The sequence below is a fragment of the Nicotiana tabacum genome, chromosome 6 (genome assembly GCF_000715075.1).
Source record: "Nicotiana tabacum cultivar K326 chromosome 6, ASM71507v2, whole genome shotgun sequence".
NCBI lineage: Eukaryota > Viridiplantae > Streptophyta > Magnoliopsida > Solanales > Solanaceae > Nicotiana > Nicotiana tabacum.
The window spans coordinates 99,290,116-99,310,279 of NC_134085.1; the positions used below are offsets into that span (position 1 = coordinate 99,290,116).

General features: G+C 39.0%; 1 protein-coding gene across 17 annotated transcripts; it reads left to right on the forward strand.

Moving 5' to 3' along the window:
* The first annotated feature begins 9,962 nt into the window (after positions 1-9,962).
* On the forward strand, positions 9,963-19,474 carry LOC107817404 (uncharacterized). 17 transcript variants are annotated; one of them, XR_012710524.1, is made up of 11 exons: positions 10,280-10,735; positions 12,007-12,322; positions 12,440-12,520; positions 12,597-12,659; positions 14,716-14,825; positions 16,037-16,210; positions 17,887-17,970; positions 18,081-18,200; positions 18,337-18,436; positions 18,789-18,882; positions 18,974-19,474. XR_012710524.1 is itself a non-coding variant. In XM_075255011.1 (6 exons), exons 2-6 carry the CDS (start codon positions 12,028-12,030, stop codon positions 14,957-14,959), a joined length of 567 nt encoding a protein of 188 aa, XP_075111112.1. In that variant the 5' UTR covers positions 10,411-10,735; positions 12,007-12,027; the 3' UTR covers positions 14,960-15,355. The 17 variants fall into 17 exon arrangements, 4 of the variants coding, with proteins under 4 accessions (XP_016498713.1, XP_075111112.1, XP_016498714.1 ...); XR_012710532.1 differs by lacking the exon at positions 16,037-16,210 and having other exon boundaries at positions 9,972-10,602; positions 10,679-10,735; positions 12,597-14,825; XR_012710530.1 differs by lacking the exon at positions 16,037-16,210 and having other exon boundaries at positions 9,975-10,515; positions 10,603-10,735; positions 12,597-14,825.
* The last annotated feature ends 690 nt before the right edge of the window (positions 19,475-20,164 follow it).

Here is a 20,164-nt window from a genome sequence, read left to right on the forward strand (position 1 = left end):
GAGTACGATGTATAGGCATGGTGACTAGTATCTATACGTTGGTGTCGAGCATGACCGTGGGTCTTAAATTGATATTTATTGTGTTCTTTAATGATTCTACGGATGCTTTAATTGATAATTCTCTATATTGGGCAAGGATTTAGTTTATTTTTGTGGAATTTATTTATGACTGAGTATCAGTATTAATTGAGTTGAGTAGAAGTTGATTTAAGATTGGTTATAGCTGATTCTCCCTTGCCGGGATGTTTTGTTCCGATATTGTTGTTCCCTTACCGGGAAGTTATTATACAATTTTGTTCCCTTGTGGGGAAGTTATTATATTGCTTTGTTCCCTTGCCGGGATTTCCTTGTGCTTTTGTATCGGCTTGAAATGGGATCGGGTGGTACGCATACCACAAGTTGTAATGAAATGGGAGCGGGTGGTACGCCTACCACAAGATTTGATAAAATGGGAGCGGGTGGTATGCCTACCACGAGATTTAATAAAATGGGAACGGGTGGTATGCCTACCACAAGTTGTAATGAAATGGGAGCAGGTGGTACGCCTACCACAAGATTTGATAAAATGGGAGCGGGTGGTATGCCTACCACGAGATTTAATGAAATGGGAATGGGTGGTACGTCTACCACAAGATTTACTGAAATGGGTGCGGGTGGTACGCCTACCACGAGATACGAGAAATGGGATCGGGTTACATGCCTGCAACAAGATGTGAACCGAAAATGAAGTTGCCATTGTATTCTTTATTCTTGTTAGAAGTAAATTTTGGCTTCTTTATAATTCGCTTGATATTTTGTTTTTATTTGTTATTTCCCCGAAGCATGTTTCCCCCTTCCCAGCTTTTATTGCTTATATGAGTTTATTTCCCGCCATGCATATATATGACTGCACAGGTTTATCTGGAGTCTGGTCCTAGACTCGTCACTACCTCGCCGAGGTTAGTCCAGGCACTTACTAGCACATGGGGTCGGTTGTGCTGATACTACACTCTACACTCTGTGCAGATACCGGAGCAGCCCCTGGTCAGCAGCAGTAGAGGAGCCAGCCTTCAGTCCACCGAGACTCCGAGGTAGCCCTGTAGGCGTCCGCAGGCCCGGCGTCTCTTCTATCAATTTTTATGTTTTGTTATCATTTGTACTCGAGACAGACTATGTTCTTTTCTTTCAAACACTTATTTGTAGTAATCGTAGATGGTCCGTGGATGTTGTGACACCAGGTTCTGGTTAGGGGCATGTGTTGGTCTTAAAGATATTTTAGTTTATATTTATTTAAGACTTTCGCTAAATTTCATATTCCGCTTTTATTTAAATGTTTATTGCTTGTTAATGAGATTTGAAAAAAGGTTAAAACAAAAGTGTTAAAGGATTTCTAAATTTGTGGCTTGCCTAGCTTCTACGAGTAGACGCCATCATGACTCCCGAAGGTGGGAATTTTGGGTCGTGACAAGTTGGTATCAGAGCTCTAAGTTACATAGGTCTCACAACTCACGGATAAGCTCAGTAGAGTTTGAGGGATCGGTACGGAGACGTCGGTATTTATCCCCCGAGGCTACAGAGTTAGGAAAAGCTTCATATTTGTTCTTTCTGTCGTGCGGTTTCGTTTCTCAGTGCTAATTGAATTTCTACTCTGTTCTTTCGCAGATGGCGAGAACATGCGCTTCCTCATCTACCGCTCAGCAGCCTGAGCCCCCAACAGCAACTCCCATGAGGGGCAGAGGGCGAGGCCGAGGCCGTGCCAGGGGCAGAGTTCAGCCCCAAGCAGCAGCACCAGTGGCGAAGCCTCAGGTTGATTTTAATGAGGAGGTTCCGGCCCCAGCAGTTCATGTAGCACCAACCATCTCTCAGGCTGGAGGAGGGGCCCAGACTGCTGCTACTCGCACTCCGGAGCAGGTAGCTCCTCAAATTCAAACTCCAACAGTTTAGCCAGTTGGAGCAGTGCAGTCGGGTATGGTAGCTCAGACCGGTGATGGAGCAGCTATGTCTGCCAATGCTTTGTGGAGGCTGGATAGGTTCACCAAGCTCTTCACATCTACCTTCAGCAGTGCATCTACTGATGATCCCCAAGATTATCTAGACAGTTGCCACAAGGTTCTCAGGAACATGGGTATTGTTGAGACCAATGGGGTCGATTTTGCTATATTTTGCTTGTCTGGATCCGCCAAGACTTGGTGGAGGGATTATTGCTGAGCTAGACCAGCCAGATCGCCAGCTTTGACCTGGGAGCAGTTCACACAGCTATTTCTGGAGAAGTTTCTCCCCATTACTCAGAGAGAGGCCTATCGAAGGCAGTTTGAGTGCCTCCAGCAGGGTTCCATGACGGTTACCCAGTATGAGACCAGGTTCATCGACTTAGCTCACTATGCTCTTGTCATACTTCCTACCGAGAGAGAGAGAGAGTAAGGAGGTTTATTGGCGGTCTTATCTAGACGATTCGTCTTCAGATGGCTAGGGAGGTTGGGAGTGAGATTACTTTACAGGAGGCGGCCAATGTGGCCCGTAGAGTTGAGATGGTCCTGTCACAGGGAGGTGGTCATGGGTCGGACAAGAGAACCCATCATTTGGGTAGATTCAGTGGTGCCTCGTCTGGAGGCAGAGATTCGTATGGTAGAGGCCATCCTCCTAGGCCCTTTCAGTCAACTCTTCAGGTTTCTCACAGTGCTTCAGGTAGACGTGGTCCTCAGACGCAGCATTCTGATCAACAGACCTACAGTGCACCACCACTTTAGAGTTTCCAGGGTCGTCAGCCCCAACAGCCAAGGGCTTGTTTTACTTGTGGTGACACAAAGCACATTTCTAGGTATTGCCCTCGCACGCCAGATGGCTCTCAGCATCAGAGTTACTGTGCTATGGTTCAGGCACCTGGTGCCCCACAGGCCGCCCAGCCAGCTAGATGTGGGGGTAGATGTGCTAGAGGTGGAGGTAGAGGTACTAGAGGTGGAGCTCAGGCAGCCAGAGGTGGAGGCCAACCAGCAGCAGGCCATCCCAGAGAGGTAGTTCAGGGTGGTAAGGCCCAGCCCCGATGTTACGCCTTTCCAGCCAGGCCTGAGGCCGAGGCTTTAGATGCAGTCATTACAGGTACTATTCTGGTTTGTGATAGATATGCTTCAATGTTATTTGATCCAGGGTCTACCTACACGTATGTGCCATCTTATTTTGCATCGTATCTGGTCATGCCTAGTGATTCATTGAGTGTTCCTGTTTATGCGTATACATTGGTGGGTGATTTTATTATGGTACCTTGAGTCCATCATTCTTGTATTGTGGTTATTGGGGGTCTTGAGACTCGTGTGGATTTGTTTCTTCTAGACATGGTCGATTTCGATGTTATATAGGGGATGGACTGGTTATCACCTTTACCACGCTACCTTGGATTATCATGCCAAGACTGTGACCTTAGCCTTATCGGATTTTCCTCGTTTTGAGTGGAGAGGGACTCTTGGTTATTCTACCCGCAATGTTATTTCATATGTGAAGGCTCGGCGTATGGTCGAGAAGGGGTGTTTGGCCTATTTGGCATATGTTCGTGATTCTAGTGCTGAGGTCCCTTTTATTGATTCTGTGCCCGTTGTTCTTGAGTTTCCTGATGTTTTCCCTTCAGACCTGCCAAGTATGCCACCCGATAGGTGACTTTTGCATTGATTTGGCTCCGGGCACTCAGCCCATTTCTATCCTGCCGTATCGTATAGCCCCGCCGGAGTTGAAGGAACAGTTGCAAGACTTACTTGAGAAGGGTTTCGTTAGACCTAGTGTTTCGCCTTGGGGTGCGCCGGTGTTGTTTGTTAAGAAAAAGGATAGGTCGATGAGAATGTGTATTGATTACCGGTAGTTGAACAAGGTTACAATCAAGAATAAGTATCCATTGCAGAGGATTGATGATTTGTTTGACCAGCTTCAGGGTGCCAAGGTATTTTCAAAGATTAACTTGAGATCTGGCTACCATCAGTTGAGGATTAGGGCATCCGATGTCCCTAAGACATCATTCTGCACTCGGTACGTGCATTTTGAGTTCTTGGTTATGTCATTCGGGTTGACAAATTCCCCAATATCTTTTATGGATTTGATGAACCGAGTGTTCAGGCCTTATTTGGATTCGTTCGTGATCATCTTCATTGATGATATTTTGATATATTCCTGCAGCCGGGAGGAGCACGAGCAACATCTCAGAGTAGTTCTTCAGACTTTGAGGGATAGTCAGTTGTATGCTAAATTTTCAAAGTGTGAGTTCGGGTTGAGTTCAGTTGCATTCCTGGGTCATGTTGTATCGGCAGAGGGTATTCAGGTTGATCCGAAGAATATTGATGCAGTCAAGAACTGGCCTAGACCAGCGTTAGCTATAAATATTTGGAGTTTCTTGGAATTGGTAGGCTACTATCGTCGGTTCGTGGAGGCGTTCTCATCTATCACAGACCCGATGACCAGGTTGACCTAGAAGGGTGCCCAGTTCAGATGGTCGGACGAGTGTGAGGCGAGCTTTGAGAAGCTAAAGACAACTCTGACTACAGCATCGGTGTTGGCTTTGCCCACATGATCAGGGCCTTATACAGTTTATTATGATGCATCTCGTATTGGACTTGGTGTAGTGTTAATGCAGGATGACAAGGTCATTGCCTATGCTTCACGGCAGTTGAAGATTCATGAGAAAAACTATCCGGTTCATGATTTGGAGTTGGCAGCCATTGTTGATGCAATGAAGATTTGGAGGCATTATCTGTATGGTGTGGCATGTGAGGTGTTCACGGATCACAAGAGTCTTCAGTATTTGTTCAAGCAAAAGGAGTTGATTTGAGGCAGAGAAGGTGGTTAGAGTTGTTGAAGGATTATGATATCACTATCTTGTATCACCCGGGGAAGGCCAATGTGGTAGCCGATGCTTTGAGTAGGAAGTCAACCAGTATGGGCAGTCTTGCTTATATTCTTGTCAGTAAGAGACCGCTTGCTTTGGATGTTCAGGCTTTGGCCAATTAGTTCGTGAGGTTGGATATTTCTGAGTCTAGTCGGGTATTAGCTTGCACGGTCGCTCGTTCTTCATTATTGGAGCGTATCCGTGATCGGCAGTTTGATGATCCCCATTTGTGTGTCCTTAGAGACATGGTGCAGCGCGGAGGTGCCAAGTAGGTTACCTTAAATGATGATGGAGTTTTGAGATTGCAAGGTCAAGTATGTGTGCCTAATGTGGATGGGCTTCGGGAGTTGATTTTAGAGGAAGCCCATAGCTCCCGGTACTCTATTCATCCGGGCGCCGCGAAGATGTATCAAGATTTGCGGCAGCATTATTGGTGGCGTAGAATGAAGAAGGATATTGTTGCATATGTGGCTCGGTGTTTGAATTGTCAATAGTTTAAGTATGAGCATCAGAGGCCTGGTGGTTTATTTCAGAGGATTGAGCTTCCCGAGTGGAAGTGGGAGCGGATCACTATGGACTTCGTCACTGGACTCCCGTAGACTCGGAAGAAGTTCGACGCAGTATGGGTCATTATTGAGGCTGACCAATTCAGCATATTTCATTCCTGTGGCAGTTTCCTAGCCTCGTCACTACCTCGCCGGGGCTAGGCCAGGCACTTACCAGCACATGGGGTCGGTTGTGCTGATACTACACTCTGCACTCTGTGCAGATACCGGAGCAGCCCTTGGTCAGCAGCAGTAGACGAGCCAGCCTTCAGTCCATCGAGACTCCGAGGTAGCCCTATAAGCGTCCACAGGCCTGACATCTCTTCTATCAGTTTTTATGTTTTGTTATCATTTGTACTCGAGACAGACTATGTTCTTTTCTTTCAAACACTTATTTGTAGTAATCATAGATGGTCCGTGGATGTTGTGACACCAGGTTCTGGTTAGGGGCATGTGTTGGTCTTCAAGATATTTTAGTTTATATTTATTTAAGACTTCCGCTAAATTTCATATTCCGCTATTATTTAAATGTTTATTGCTTGTTAATGAGATTTGAAAAAAGGTTAAAACAAAAGTGTTAAAGGATTTCTAAATTTGTGGCTTGCCTAGCTTCTACAAGTAGGCGCCATCACGACTTCCGAGGGTGGAAATTCCGGGTCGTGACATGGTCCCTGAGTGTTCAGGACATTTTGGGCCCTGGAACCATTTTTGTAAACTTGATATTGCCTTGTTGAGGGCTTACGAGTCTAAGCTTTTGACCTGGAGGTCATACGGCTTCGAGTTTTTGACACCAATCCCTGAGTGTTCGGGACATTTTTGGCTCTAGAGCCGTTTTTGTAAAAAAAATACCAAGCTTCTTTGATATGCGAAATGCTTTGATGGAGGGGAAAGTATTCTTTGATTACTTGGTACAAGTATACACGTTTTTGCTGTCAAGGCCTCGGTTATTCTATACGGACACGGTTCGTTCGACCGTTTGGCCCGTTATATCGTTTTCCTATCGAGACCCCATTTAGCACATCTCAGCTTCTCTGAGGAGGTGACCTTCCGGGGGGATGCCCCCCAGTATTCGAGGTTGATTTGAAGAGAAGCCTTGAATACTTGTTGAGTCTTCCTTAGGTAGCATATGGATGTTGTCTCGTTAAAAACCTTGCCGGTAAAACCCTTCTTGGGATAAAATATGCTTTTGGAACCTAAGGCCTTCAAGTTGGAAAGCGCTTCGGCTGTTTCGATCAGATACCTGCACACAGGTTAGTGTAAAATGTAACTAAAAAGGGAGATGATTATACCTTAGTGCCGATGGCGCCTTGGGCCTCGTTATGCTTCGATGGTTAGTTCTGGGGATGCGGTATGGTCATTTACTTGTTTAGTCAGGTGTAGCCGAGAATATAGCTTGTTATTGCTATTTTATTGTTTTCTTATCCTTTGGCTCCTTCGATGGTGGAGGTATTGGCGCTGGTGCCACAACGTGCACTGCAAACATCTCTTTTGCTGAATGTTGTCCCCTATAGACGGTTTTTATCCCCTCCTTTGTCGGAAATTTCATCATTTGATGGAGGGTGGATGGTACCGCTCTCATGCAGTGTATCCACGGCCTTCTAAGCAATGCATTGTACCTCATGTCTCCTTCGATGACATGAAACTTGACATTTTGGGTTGTGCAAGCTATGTTGACCGGGAGGGTGATTTCTCCTTTCGTTATTTCGCTTGCCATATTGAATCTGTTGAGGATTCGAGAGGCGGGCACAATCTGGTCGAGCAGTCCGAGCTGCTCCACCACCCTTGACCTGATAATGTTGGCCGAGCTACCTGGATCTAGAAGCACACGCTTAATTTGAAATGTACTTACAAGAAAAGAAATTACCAATGCGTCATTATGAGGCTGAGATAAAGCCTCGATGTTTTCGTCGCTGAATGTGAGGGCGTACTCGGGTATGTAACCTCGAGTTCACTTTTCCCTGTTGATGGATATTTTTTTTCTCCTAACCATTGGTTCTTGTGGAGCATCGATGCCTCCTAAGATCATGTGGATGACATGTTGTGGCTCATCTGTTTCATTCTTATTGGTCGCCTCTTTTTCCCAGAATTGATTTTTGGCTCGGTTGCTAAGGAATTCTCGGAGGTGACCTTTGCTAAGTAGTAGGGCTACTTCTTCCCGGAGTTGTCGGCAATCCTGGTCCTGTGACCGTGTGTGCAGTGAAATTCACACACTAAGTTATGGTTCCTTTGCGAAGGATCTGATTGTATAGGCCTTGGCCACCTGGTGTCTTTGATTTTACCGATGGCGAATACGATGTCTGAAATGTCGATGTTGAAGTTGTATTCTGACAAGCAGGGTGCCTCCATTGGCCCTGTGCACCTATTGAATCCAGCTCTGCTAACGAGTCCCTGAGGATTCTGGCTTCAATCCATCATTCGGTCATTGCGGGGTATGTTGTGCCTCGGGGCATTTCTTCTATCTTCAGTGTATGGTTGGTATCTTTCTTTGTTTGGCTTTGACTCCTTTTCCAAAAGCCCTCTAGGATATACTGAGCCCGAGGGGACTCCTAGGTTGTCGTCTTCGACCCTGATCTTTGATTGGTATCGGTTGTGGACGTTTGACCAAGTCATGGCGGGATATTCGACTAAGTTCTGCTTCAACTGCTTCGAAGCTACCGAGCTTCGCTCGTCCAAACCATGAGTGAAGGCCTGCACTGCCCAGTCATCGGAGAATGGTGGTAGTTCCATTCATTCCATTTGAAAGCGAGATACGAACTCTCGCAGCATCTCGTTCTCCCTCTGCTTGATTTTGAAGGCGTCGGATTTCTTTGTAGCTAATTTGATGGCACCAGCATGTGCCTTTATGAAGGAATATGCCAACATGGCAAACGAATCTATCAAGTTTGGGCTAGGTTGTGATACCATATCATTGCCCCTTTTGCACGTGTTTCTCCGAACTTTTTTAATAGGACAGATTCGATCTCGTCGTCCTTTAGGTCGTTGCCCTTCACTACACAAGTGTAAGCAGTGACGTGCTCGTTGGGGTCCGAGGTTCCATTGTACTTTGAAAGGTCGGGCATTCGGAACTTCTTTGGAATGGGTTTTGGAGCCGCTTCTTGTGGGAACGACTTTTGTACGAACTTCTTCGAATCTACACCCTTCAGGATCGGGGGTGCGCCCGAAATTTGATCGACCCTAGAATTGTAGGTCTCTACCTTCTTTTCGTTGGCTTCTATCTTCTTCTCGCACGACTCAATCCTCTTTGTGAGGTCCTCGAGCATCTTTATGATGGTGGGGTCAGCTGCCGACCCGTTGTTGCTTGATCTTTCTGGTACCTGCTCGGCTTGGCGAACCGTTTTTGGTGCTACCGTGCTGGGAGTTTTCTAGTGGCTTTTCAGCTGAGCAATCGCCAGCTGTTATGCCTGTAACATCTCGAAGATGACGTGAAGGCTAAAGTTCTTCCTGGGCCGGGGTTTTTTGGGCTTCTTGTTGGTTTTCTTGATGTATACTCCTGTTGGTGTGGGAGCTTATCTCGACGTGTTGAGCGTTGCGCGATACTACGTCTACGGGAATTGGTTCTGGTGCATCCTCAGGGTTTTGTGGTGGTACATCAACACCTAGAATAGCTACACCATTTTCTCCATGGTCATCAAGACCGTTGTTTTAATGTGCATTCACTGAGTTAGACATTTTGACCTGAAATCAAAGATCTTGGACAAGAGAAAGTCTGAATGATAACTTGTGTTATGTAGTAAACCAGCAAGAAAACAATCACCATTATTTTTAGCCCCAAGGTGGGCGTCAAACTGTTTACCTTGAAAATGGTAATAATAATTAGATTTGATTTTGTGGTTCTAAAAATACGTGATCTATTTTTATGCTAGTTGTTAGGTAGTAGATGCTAAGTGAAAGATTAGAAGATAAGATAAGAGCTTGTAGGTAGTGTAATAATCAAACCGAATGGCCGAAAATCAGGGCCTCGAGCTTGTGTATACGGGGCCTCGAGGTCAAGTCGGATCGAGGTCAAACCGGATGTCCTGCAGTCGATGGAGGATTAACAGTTATGATAAATTTGATGGTGGCTCTTTATGACAAATAATGAGTAATAAATGAAAAACAATTAATGAAATGTGATAAATATAAACAAGATAATAAATGTAAGAAATAAAATCAAATAGAGAGTATGTTTGCGTTAGAGAGCAGAGAATGTTCGTGTATTCAATGTAGTGTGTTGTATAAAATGACAAGGATCCCCTTTATATATGAGGGGGAATCCCAACATAGTATAAATGCATTTATTACAAAAATATGGGGCTGGTACAGCCATTTAATGCCATGATACGAGTTTGAACTAGCCTAATAGATTTTGTTAGTTCTAGTCACGTGCCTTGGGAACTTCACATCGATCCATCGTAGCCGCTAGTTTGCAGTGTATCGAGGTCGATCATTGAGAACCCTCGGGGTCGAAACCCCGAGCTAAGCTTCAAGCCTTCTGGGGGCGGTCTTTACGAGGTGCCTTAATGATCATAAAATCGGACCACTGATTTTTACCGTATACACTATCCCTTATTTAATAGTTTTATTATATAAAAAAAACGGACATGGAATAATCAGCTTATTACCCTAAACACAATACTATATGATTGGAGCAATCTCCCAATAGATGAGAATACAAGTTAAAAACTCATGCCTAATGAGCATATCGGCCTAAATTTATAGAAGTAAGTGTTTGACTAGATATTCAAGACCAATATACAACCAGCAAAGAGATCACTCAATCCCCTAAAGAATTTAGGAGCTTGTTTATCCTCCAATCTAGGAGTCGAGCTTATCTTAATTCTCCTATATAAGAAGCACCGTAGGATTAGGTGAAGCAGCCTGCTCTTCGTCGACATGCCAGCTTCAGCCATAATATTTTTGCCCCTGCTTTTTAACATAATTACATCAACTGCCATCACTCCATTTTGTAAATACAACAAACTCTTTAGGTATTTTTAAAGTTCACTTTTGACCTTTCACCGGTACTTTAGCTCTAAAAGGGACAGGCTTTACATCTTGGGCTGACTCATTATATTTACAAAGCAACACGTAGATTACTTTTGACAGCTGCAAAGTAATTCCGTATAGTACATAAAATTATACACCTACGTAAACTCTCATCTCCAGAACTTTATTTTTGGATTACCTTAGCTTTTTCTCTGTGAACTTCAAACTTAATTTGTCGTGTCTGCTCAGGTGAACGATCTTCTTTTGGTATTTTGTTTGGTTTTCCTATTGGGTTTCTCTGAAGAACACAGCGTTTGCTAATCAGGGGTTATAGTGACTGCTGCTTGAGAAGTTATTTTTCGAATTTTCTACTTATTAGAAGGTAATTATTATATAGGATGATTTTCTTCTATGGATGATATTTTGAGTATTACTATGATCTTGGCCGAGGTTACCAAATCAAAAAAAGATACAATGATTCTCATGTAAGAGTCAATTTTTTTTGTAAATCAGCTAATCTACTATTAATTTATAGTATTCTAATTCTTTTTTATTTTCTAAAATTAATAGATCCAGTTACAGTAATCATTCATGTTTAGTTAATGGTTTTGATCATTTCTTGAATTCTTGATTTAATCCATCTAAAGATTATGTTTTTATATATGTGCTTTTTTATCTTTTCCTTTTTGCTAAGTTTCCCAAGATAGTTTTCAGTTTTAGTTACTTAGACTTAGATTGTATCTTTTGATATTCCATTTTTCCTTTTTAGATGAGTTTTCCAAGTTGTTTTTCAGTATCAGTTTACTTAGCTTTTATTTTGGCAATTAGACGTGCCAATAGTTAGTGGTGGCTTTTGAAGGTATAAAATTACTACCAATGTCTTCTCTTCTCTAGGTGTTTGAATAAATTCTTCAATGAATTACCATTTCTATTAAATTTGTTATGCATATTTCTGTCTTCTCTATCTTTTTAAGTGTTTGTGATTTAGTTTTATCTCTGTTGTTCGGAGAAGTATCATGGATTTTGTTCTCATTTACGTGGGGCTAAATTATATCATAGCTACTGCTTGGAAGATGATATAGGTCATCTTAGAAAAATCTAGGTTTTTTTTTATCTTTGGATACCAGAGTTCATTCATTCAGTTGGATGCCTTTGAAAAGAAAATTGATAGTTTGACCAACATGGGAATAAGTTGTGGCTTCAAGTGCTGAACCTCTTCTGCCCTCTTGGAGTAAGAGTGACAATGTGATGGTTCCACGTAATGTTCTTTTAGATTTTTCTTTTCAAGTTCTATAAGCAGTTATCATGTGCTCCAGTCTTGATTGCATTTTCGCATTTTAAGTATCTGCGAAGAACCAGATGCATTTTTTTTATAGAACTCTTTCCTACATGTGCATATCAAAGTCGGTAAGCAAATCCTAATGTCTTCATTTATTTTATGAATGGCTATGAACAATCAAGTGATGATCTTCAAATGCTTTGATTTGGGAGAGGGTGGATCAATAGAGGGTTGATATTAGTTTGTTGTTAGACTAAGTTTACTGGTGTATCAAAATGAGCTGTAGTAATTTCTCATGCATATTTATTTTCGATAATGGTTTATGCAGAGTAATTTAGCAACTTTAACAGAAGTTTCTTCATTTCTTTTGGCAGCGATCAAGTTTAGCTAAAGAGATGTCTAGGCTTGAAAAAATTATTGATTCTATATGCCCCCCGAAAAAAGGGAAGCGTCAATGCTCTGAAGAAAGAGGCGTCAAAATAAAACAAAGACGCCGTGAAATATATAGAGAGAAGTCAGCGGACAGAAGAGAATTAAACTTAATGCAACGACGAATGGTATACCTTCATTCTACAACATATAACCCTATTGGTAATTCCACGGAGGTACCAACTTCCAGCCAATTTAGCAAAGAGCGGATTGAGAATACAGTTGGTGTAAGAGGAGACTTATCTTCTCTCTTGGAAACAAGTTAGTACAGTATTAGTTTTTTAGTTAATAACTTGCTTCTTATATGTGTATATTTTAATTTATATGTCCATACATCAATGTGATGTGGCTGACTTATTTTCTCTTTGTCTGACTTAGCAAATGTGCAGTCACTTGACGCTTCCGTTATTTCTGATAATGGCAGAGATATAGGTAGTAGATCATGTGCTTTTGAAGTTGGTAAGCCTGGAACAATGATGTTATTTGTAGTTTCTTTTACATATCCAAACTTATGTGATAATTCATTATATATTAGGGTCCACCTCAGGAACGTGCACTGAACAATACAACATTACGTCACATACAACAACAAGGAAAGGTTTGTTTTCATCTACCCTTCAAATCATTTTTGTCAATTTTTCTCCTATATTTTCCATTCCTAAAATTTGAGATATATAGGTCGTAAAAATAGAATATTGGATCATTTCAATACTAATGAATTGCCTAGTAGCTCTTTCAGACTCAAACCTGTATCAAACTGTGAATTTTGTAGAGCCAAAAGACTTGAATATGAACCACCGGGATTTTGTTGTGACAATGGTTCACTGAAATTGATTCACTATGGAATGCCTGCTGAATTGCTAAAGCTTTATTTAGGGAACTCTGAGGAATGTGAACATTTCGCACTTATATTATAATGTATAATAACATGTTCACATTTACTTCTCTTGTAGTGAAATATGACAGAGATTTAGCGAGAAGAAATCGTGGCATTTATACATTTAGAGTTCAAGAAAAAATGTATCATTTTATAGATGACTTGGTGCCCTCGAGTTAACCGGTTAAAAATCTACAGTTGTATTTCTACGATACAAATAATGAGGCAGCAAATCGGATGGCATTCTCTGACAAGCTTAATGAATCAGTTATCAGAACTTTGATGGACACATTAAAAATGAACCCATACTGCATTTTCTTGAAATTGTTAACAGATATTTCAGAGTTATCCAACTTCTATATTGCGCTGAAGTCTGACTCTGATTTAGATCAAAGAACATATAACTTACCAACATAGTCAGAAGTAGCAGCAATATGGATGGAAGATGAGAATAGTTCTAATATTTCTTTACCACACATTCGAATTTATACATATAGTTGTAAGAGCCAATTAGTAAATTATTATTACGGCTGTTATGATCCATTGCAGTATCAATTACTATTTTCTTATGGACAAAATAGATGGCACTGTGGTATTAAAAAGATTATTCGAAAGAACAATACTATTAGTACTGGAATTTACTGTGAACATGAGCAACTTCCGAGTGTAGAAAATATGTCCTCAATTGACATGCTTCTTGATATAGAAGCAAAACTTCTGCAAAAAAAAAAAAGAAACGAAAAAGAAATATTGTATCTTGCTGTGAGTATTACTGCTATAAGCTTCAAATGAGGGATGACGAAGAAAATGGAGTTTTACATGCTGGGAGAACGTTTCAACAGTACTCAGTTGATCAATTCATCAAACTTGTGACTCAAAGGTTAGATTTCTATTCACTTAACCAAGATTTATTTCGAGTTGATGCGTTAGCTTCTTGATGTTCTAAGACACGGAGAGAGAGATGCATCAAATATTGGTAAACAAAATTTTCTTCCTACGAGTTTTGTAGGAGGTCCTAGAGATATGCATCGAAGATATATGGACGCTATTGTGTTAGTGCAACATTTTGAAAAACCTGATATATTTTTGACAATGACATGTAATCCATCTTGGCCTGAAATAGAAGAACATTTATTGGTAATAGATGAGGTACAAAATCAGCCTGATTAAGTTAGTCGAGTGTTTAAAGTGATGGTAGAAGAGATGAAAACAAATATACTAAAGAGAAACATATTTGGTAGAGTTGCAGCTTTTATGTACACTATTGAATTTCAGAAGCATGGTGTTCCACATGCTCATTTTCTTATCATACTCGACAATAAATATAAATTGTTAGCTCCAGAAGCTTATGATAAAATTATTTGTACTGAATTGCCTGATCGTGATACAAATGATTACTTGTATACACTTGTTACTAAACATATGATGCATGGACCTTGTGGCAACTTAAATCCTATATGTCCTTGTACAGAAAAAAAAGGATATTGTAAGTTTGAATATCCAAAAGAATTTACTGATCACACATCAAAGGGAAAAGATAGGTATCCAATATATCAAAGACGAAATACATGCAAAGTTGTAACTATTAGAGGCCAACTTCTTGATAACTCCTGTGTGGTTCCTTACAATCCATATCTACTGAGCAAATTTAATTGTCATATTAATGTTGAAGTTTGTTCCGATATTAAAGTTGTCAAATATATTTATAAATATATTTTCAAGGGACATGATAAAATTGCTTTTTTCGTACATGCTGATGATCCAAATATTGAAATAGATGAGATCAAACAATATCAATCTGCTAGATGGATTTCGCCGCCGGAGGCAACTTGGCGTTTATTTGGTTTTCCCATAAGCGAAATAAGCCCAGCTATTTACCATCTTCAGGTATATCTTGAAGGACAACAATTTGTCTCTTTTAAAACTACACATACCATAAATGCAATTGTAAGTAATCCCATGATTAGGAAAACAATGTTGACAGAATTTTTTTTGATGAACAGAGAAAACAAAGATGCTAAGAATCTAAAGTTACTTTACAAGGAATTTCCAAAATATTTTGTATGGTCCAAACAATATAGGATGTGGACACGTCGACAACGGGGTACTGTTATTGGACGTATTGTGATATGTCATCTTACAGAGGGGGAAAGATACTATCTTCGATTGTTATTAATGAATAATAGAGGACCAAAATCATATCAACATTTGCTTATTGTAAATGGAGTATGTTGCAGTACATTTAGAGAAGCCGAAGAGAAAAAAGGATTATTATAATGCGACAATAACTTGGTTGACTGTATGTCAGAAACTGTAAGATACCAAATGCCTTATAGTTTAAGACGTTTATTTGATACGTTGTTAGTGTATTGTAATCCTGCTAATCCGAAAGAACTTTGGGACCAATTTGAAGATTCTATGTCTGAAGACTTTAAGATTATGCCAAATTTGAACAAGAAACAGATTCGTCATATGACTTTAAACCATATTAATGACATTTTGCATTCAATGGGTCATGACATAAATGAATTTATACTTGTACCTGAAAGAATTTCAGCTTCATCAGCCGCTAAAGAGGCTCAAGATTCACATTTTGAAAGAAATATAATTGTTAGAGAAGAAGATTTATTGTTGGAAGCAAAATTGAATAATGAACAACAAGAAGCATATAATATAATTCTTGACAGAATATTTAAAAATAAACCTGGAGCTTTTTTTTATAGATGGTCCTGGAGGAACAGGAAAAACTTTTTTGTACCGTGCATTACCTGCTGCTATACGATCAAAAGGATTTGTAGCTTTAGCAACAACAACCTCTGGTGTTGCAGGTTCAATTCTTCCTAGAGGACGAACTGCTCATTCGCGTTTTAAAATTCCTATTAATATTGATGACCAATTCTCATGTAATATTAGTAAACAAAGTTCGCTTGCATTATTGATACAAGATGCCAAATTAATCGTATGGGATAAAGTATCAATGGCCAAAAAAGAATTGATAGAGGCTTTTGATTTACTATTGAAAGATCTAATAAATACAAAGATACTATTTGGTGGAAAAGTTATTGTTTTTGGTGGTGATTTCGGACAAACTCTTCCAGTTGTTCGTAGTGGAAAAAAGGAGGACTTCATACAAGAAAGTTTGCTAGGTTCTAACATTTGGAATCAACTCGAAAAATTGCGATTATCAGTAAATATGCGAGCGAGAACAGATCCTGCTTTTTGTGAATATTTGATGAAAATATGGAGCGGAAAAGAAAAAACAAATTGGCAAAGTAAGATTGAAATCCCTGATCGTTTCATTATTGCTTTTATTAGTGAAAAAGAATCATTGAATCTTTTATTTAGAGTAACTTATCCAAATTTATATGCATCTCCTTGTGATATGTCTTCGACAACTTCTTGTGTTATTCTGACAATAAAAAATGACTTTGTCGATGAAATAAATGATAAGCTCATAACTCAATTATTGGGTGATTCTAGAACATATGTTGCATTTGATGAAACTACCGAAACAAATGATCAAAGTCAATATGAAGATTTTTTGCATAGCTTACACCCTGCTGGTTTACCTCCGTATAAATTAACTTTGAAAAAAATTGTCCTGTTATGTTTTTGCGAAATTTAAATCCATGCGAACTTTTATGTAATCGTACATGACTTGTATGTTGTAATTTTGAAAAGAATATTATAAGTGCTAAAATTGCAAGCGGGGATTTAAAAAATACACATGTATTTATTCCAAGAATACCGTTGTTATCATCACAAGATGAAAAACTACCTATTCCTTTCAAAAGAACACAATTCACAATTAGATTATGTTTTGCTATGACTATAAATAAAGCTCAAGGCCAGACGTTAGATTTTGTTGGAATTTATTTACGAGAGCCTATTTTTTCACACGGTTAACTTTATGTTGCTTTATCCCGAGCAAAAACCTCGAATTCTGTGAAATTATTGATCTGACCGCCAACATTTGATAGCAATGATGATCATACAACACACAATGTAGTATACGAAGAAATCATTCAAGCAGCTGCTATCTTATAAATTGACCGTTGTACTATCAGAAGCCAAGGTATGACACAACTTGGGCGCAATGACTATCAGAGATGTAATTTTCTTATTGAATGGATGGATTTAACAATTGCTGCTATTATAGACCAGCTCAAAATAATATCTTCTCTCATTATTAAATACAACAAGAGATGCAACAGACGTTCTCTATTCATACACAGGATATGCAGCTAATACTTACTATTCACATCAACTTAAGGTCTACCTACCTTCTTAGGTCTTCTTGTTTTGAAGATTTTTGGATATTTGTATCACAAAGAGGAATTTAGGCTTTTTTGGGACACCCATCAACATCGAGGTTCAATGAGTGTTGGCTTGAAAGACAACTTTTCCATTGGTTGACCTGTTAAACATTGAAATCAACGAAAATTTGAAATGGCATTCCTGATTCACACAACTAGGTGAAATGATCTAAATCTGTTGTATCAAATATGAAATAGCTACTAACTTTACAATAGTGTAGATTTCGAAAATATGAATAGCAAATATTGATTAATAGACTAGATCAGAAAACATGATCCTTCCTTATTGAAACTCTATTCTTCTGGTTCCTTAGGCAATGTCTTGTTTCAGTATTGAATGTTTCTTCCTTTATTATATCTTCAGATGTTATCTAGGGCTTAGTGGTACTGATCTAGATTTGTAGCTCGCAGATTTTTTAGTTTTGATGATATGGTTAGCTCTTTACAAGATTGGACTTTTGATGAATACTCTATACATATGTGTGTATCTTCACTTCAATTTTGATATTTATAGATTATTAACTGAATTTCCATTAACTAGCTTCCTAAATAGGTAAAATTGATCTCTTTTAGCTTAATTATTTTTTTTTATAATATTCTGTGCATATCATTCCTTTGTCTTCTTGAAATAGGTGCAATTGACCTCTTTCGCACACTTGAAAGCAAATACTATACAAGAAAAATTTCTGAATATACAGCATCAGTACCAACATATAGTACGTGTGCAAATTGGCCTATCCTGTGCATTAGTTGTAAATGAAGATATTGAATGTCGAAAAATCATGAACCCAGTCGCTTACGACTTCTCCTATGTCATCTTTTCAAGGCACGACAAATTAAGAGAGCATCCACAAAACACAAAGGAAGGAACGAGAACTGAAGCAATATGGAACGCTCAGCTGCAATTTTGTTCCAGATGTCTTCGCTCAAGGATATGCTTCATCAGGTGTTTCCACACAGTTTTATCTCATTCACTGTATTTTTTGCGGTGTGTGTGTACTTAAACATGTATATGTGTGTATGTCTCTATGTGTTTCTATGTCTTAGGAACTAAGTAGCATATTCAATGAAATTTCATTCAGGTTAACGAAAAAATTGAGGCAACATTCAGGCAACAAGTAGGGAAGTTAAAAGTGCTTTGACTACTCAAGAATCGAAGCTGATGAGAACTTCATACAGACTGTAAGTTAAAATCGATGGCTTCATGAGAATTTATGGTATTTATGTTACAGTATAGAGGCTTTTGCGTAGCATTATAATCTGTTTCTTTTTTTTTTTGGTAATGCATTTTTTTCACAGCTGTGAAATTACTTGCTTTCACATTCTTTTTTAACATATATTATGATCCTCTAATTTACTACTTTAAATATGAGCTTAATACTAAATTTAGAACTTCCAATAATATCAGTTGTTTTGGATAAAAACAAACATATACAGAAAACTTTTTCTACACTGTTTAAATAGTGATGAACCGGTGATTGACTTTTATTCTTATTGCTTTTATAATTTCCTTTCAATTCTTGTCTTTTTTTAGCTGATCCAGAGACCTCTCTCAAAAATTTGGATGAAAAGATTTGTTGTCTAACAAGGAGGAGCGACGAGATACTTATAAGTATTAAAAACATAAGGTGCTATTCTTAAACTATGTGACACTTTTATGTGTGAAAATGCAAACGGAGAGTTTTGTATCTTTAATAAAGGGTAACCTCTTTCTGTTAGGAAATTATATATCTCCAGACAACTGTTAGTAAACTTTAGCACTGGCGTTTGCAGACATGAATTCATTGCATCATGCCTGCCTTTTCAAAATGAAGTTTCTGTAGAATATAATGATGACGTATTCATTATGCTCGCAAACAAAGAGCTATTACGGAATGAAGTTCATAGTTTAAACAAAAAAAAAGCTTTGGAAAGTTCAACAACAACTTTTGTGGAAGAGGTTCTTGAAGATCTTCAGCACGCGACATCTGCGAACTTTCTTCCTGTTAATTACGTTTCTATCTTCTATATATCTTGGTATCATTTCTACTTTATATTTTTTTATATTCTTCATTAGTAATACAATAATGTCAATACCTATAATAGCCTCTTCTTTCTTTTTTGAGTGGGTTGCTGTTTTACGTGTAAACGACTTGAAATACCATTGCTCTGTTTATCAACAACTCTGTAAGAACTTTAAAGTGTGTATGCTTGATAAAAGATACAACAATTGGTGTTTAATTTTCTGAATTGGAATTTGATGTGAATCATAACTTTAGACGTTGAAATAAGAAGTGACAATATTGAGAATGAGAAATTGCTCAAAGATATTCACGAATTAAACAGAACTTTGTCTTCACTTATGTTGACAAAAACACAAGAAATGGTAACAGTCTTCTGCTTTACTTTCCACCTTTCCGTTTAATGCCATCTTTCACCCCTTTTTTACTTTTCACATCCTTAATTGTTGTTCATGTCACTTGTATGTTGTAGTTATCCGTACATGAATATATCAACAAATCGATTAAAACTGAAAATCATAAATTCCACTTCGACGCTTTTATAGTAGTTAAATAATGAAGAAATAATGCCTTGGCTCAGTGCTCTACTAGAATTTCTAACTGTTACTTTGAGAGTCCTGAAATTCAAGTAGGTCAACATGTAAATGATTTAGATTCTCGAGACCAGAACTAATGTAACAATCCAAATGCAAAGAACAACCATATCTTGTCGGGCCCATGCATAGCATGGGCTTTTCACATCTAGTTTAACTAAGATCAACTATGTACATTCTCTAAATTGTTTGAGCCACACCAACTTATACATCCAAAAGAAAAAGTTGCACAAATATAATATTAGGGGTGCTTTTTAACTTTTAATCCCCATTTGATCATGGACAGAATTTTAAAGTTAAAAGTTATAAATATTGTC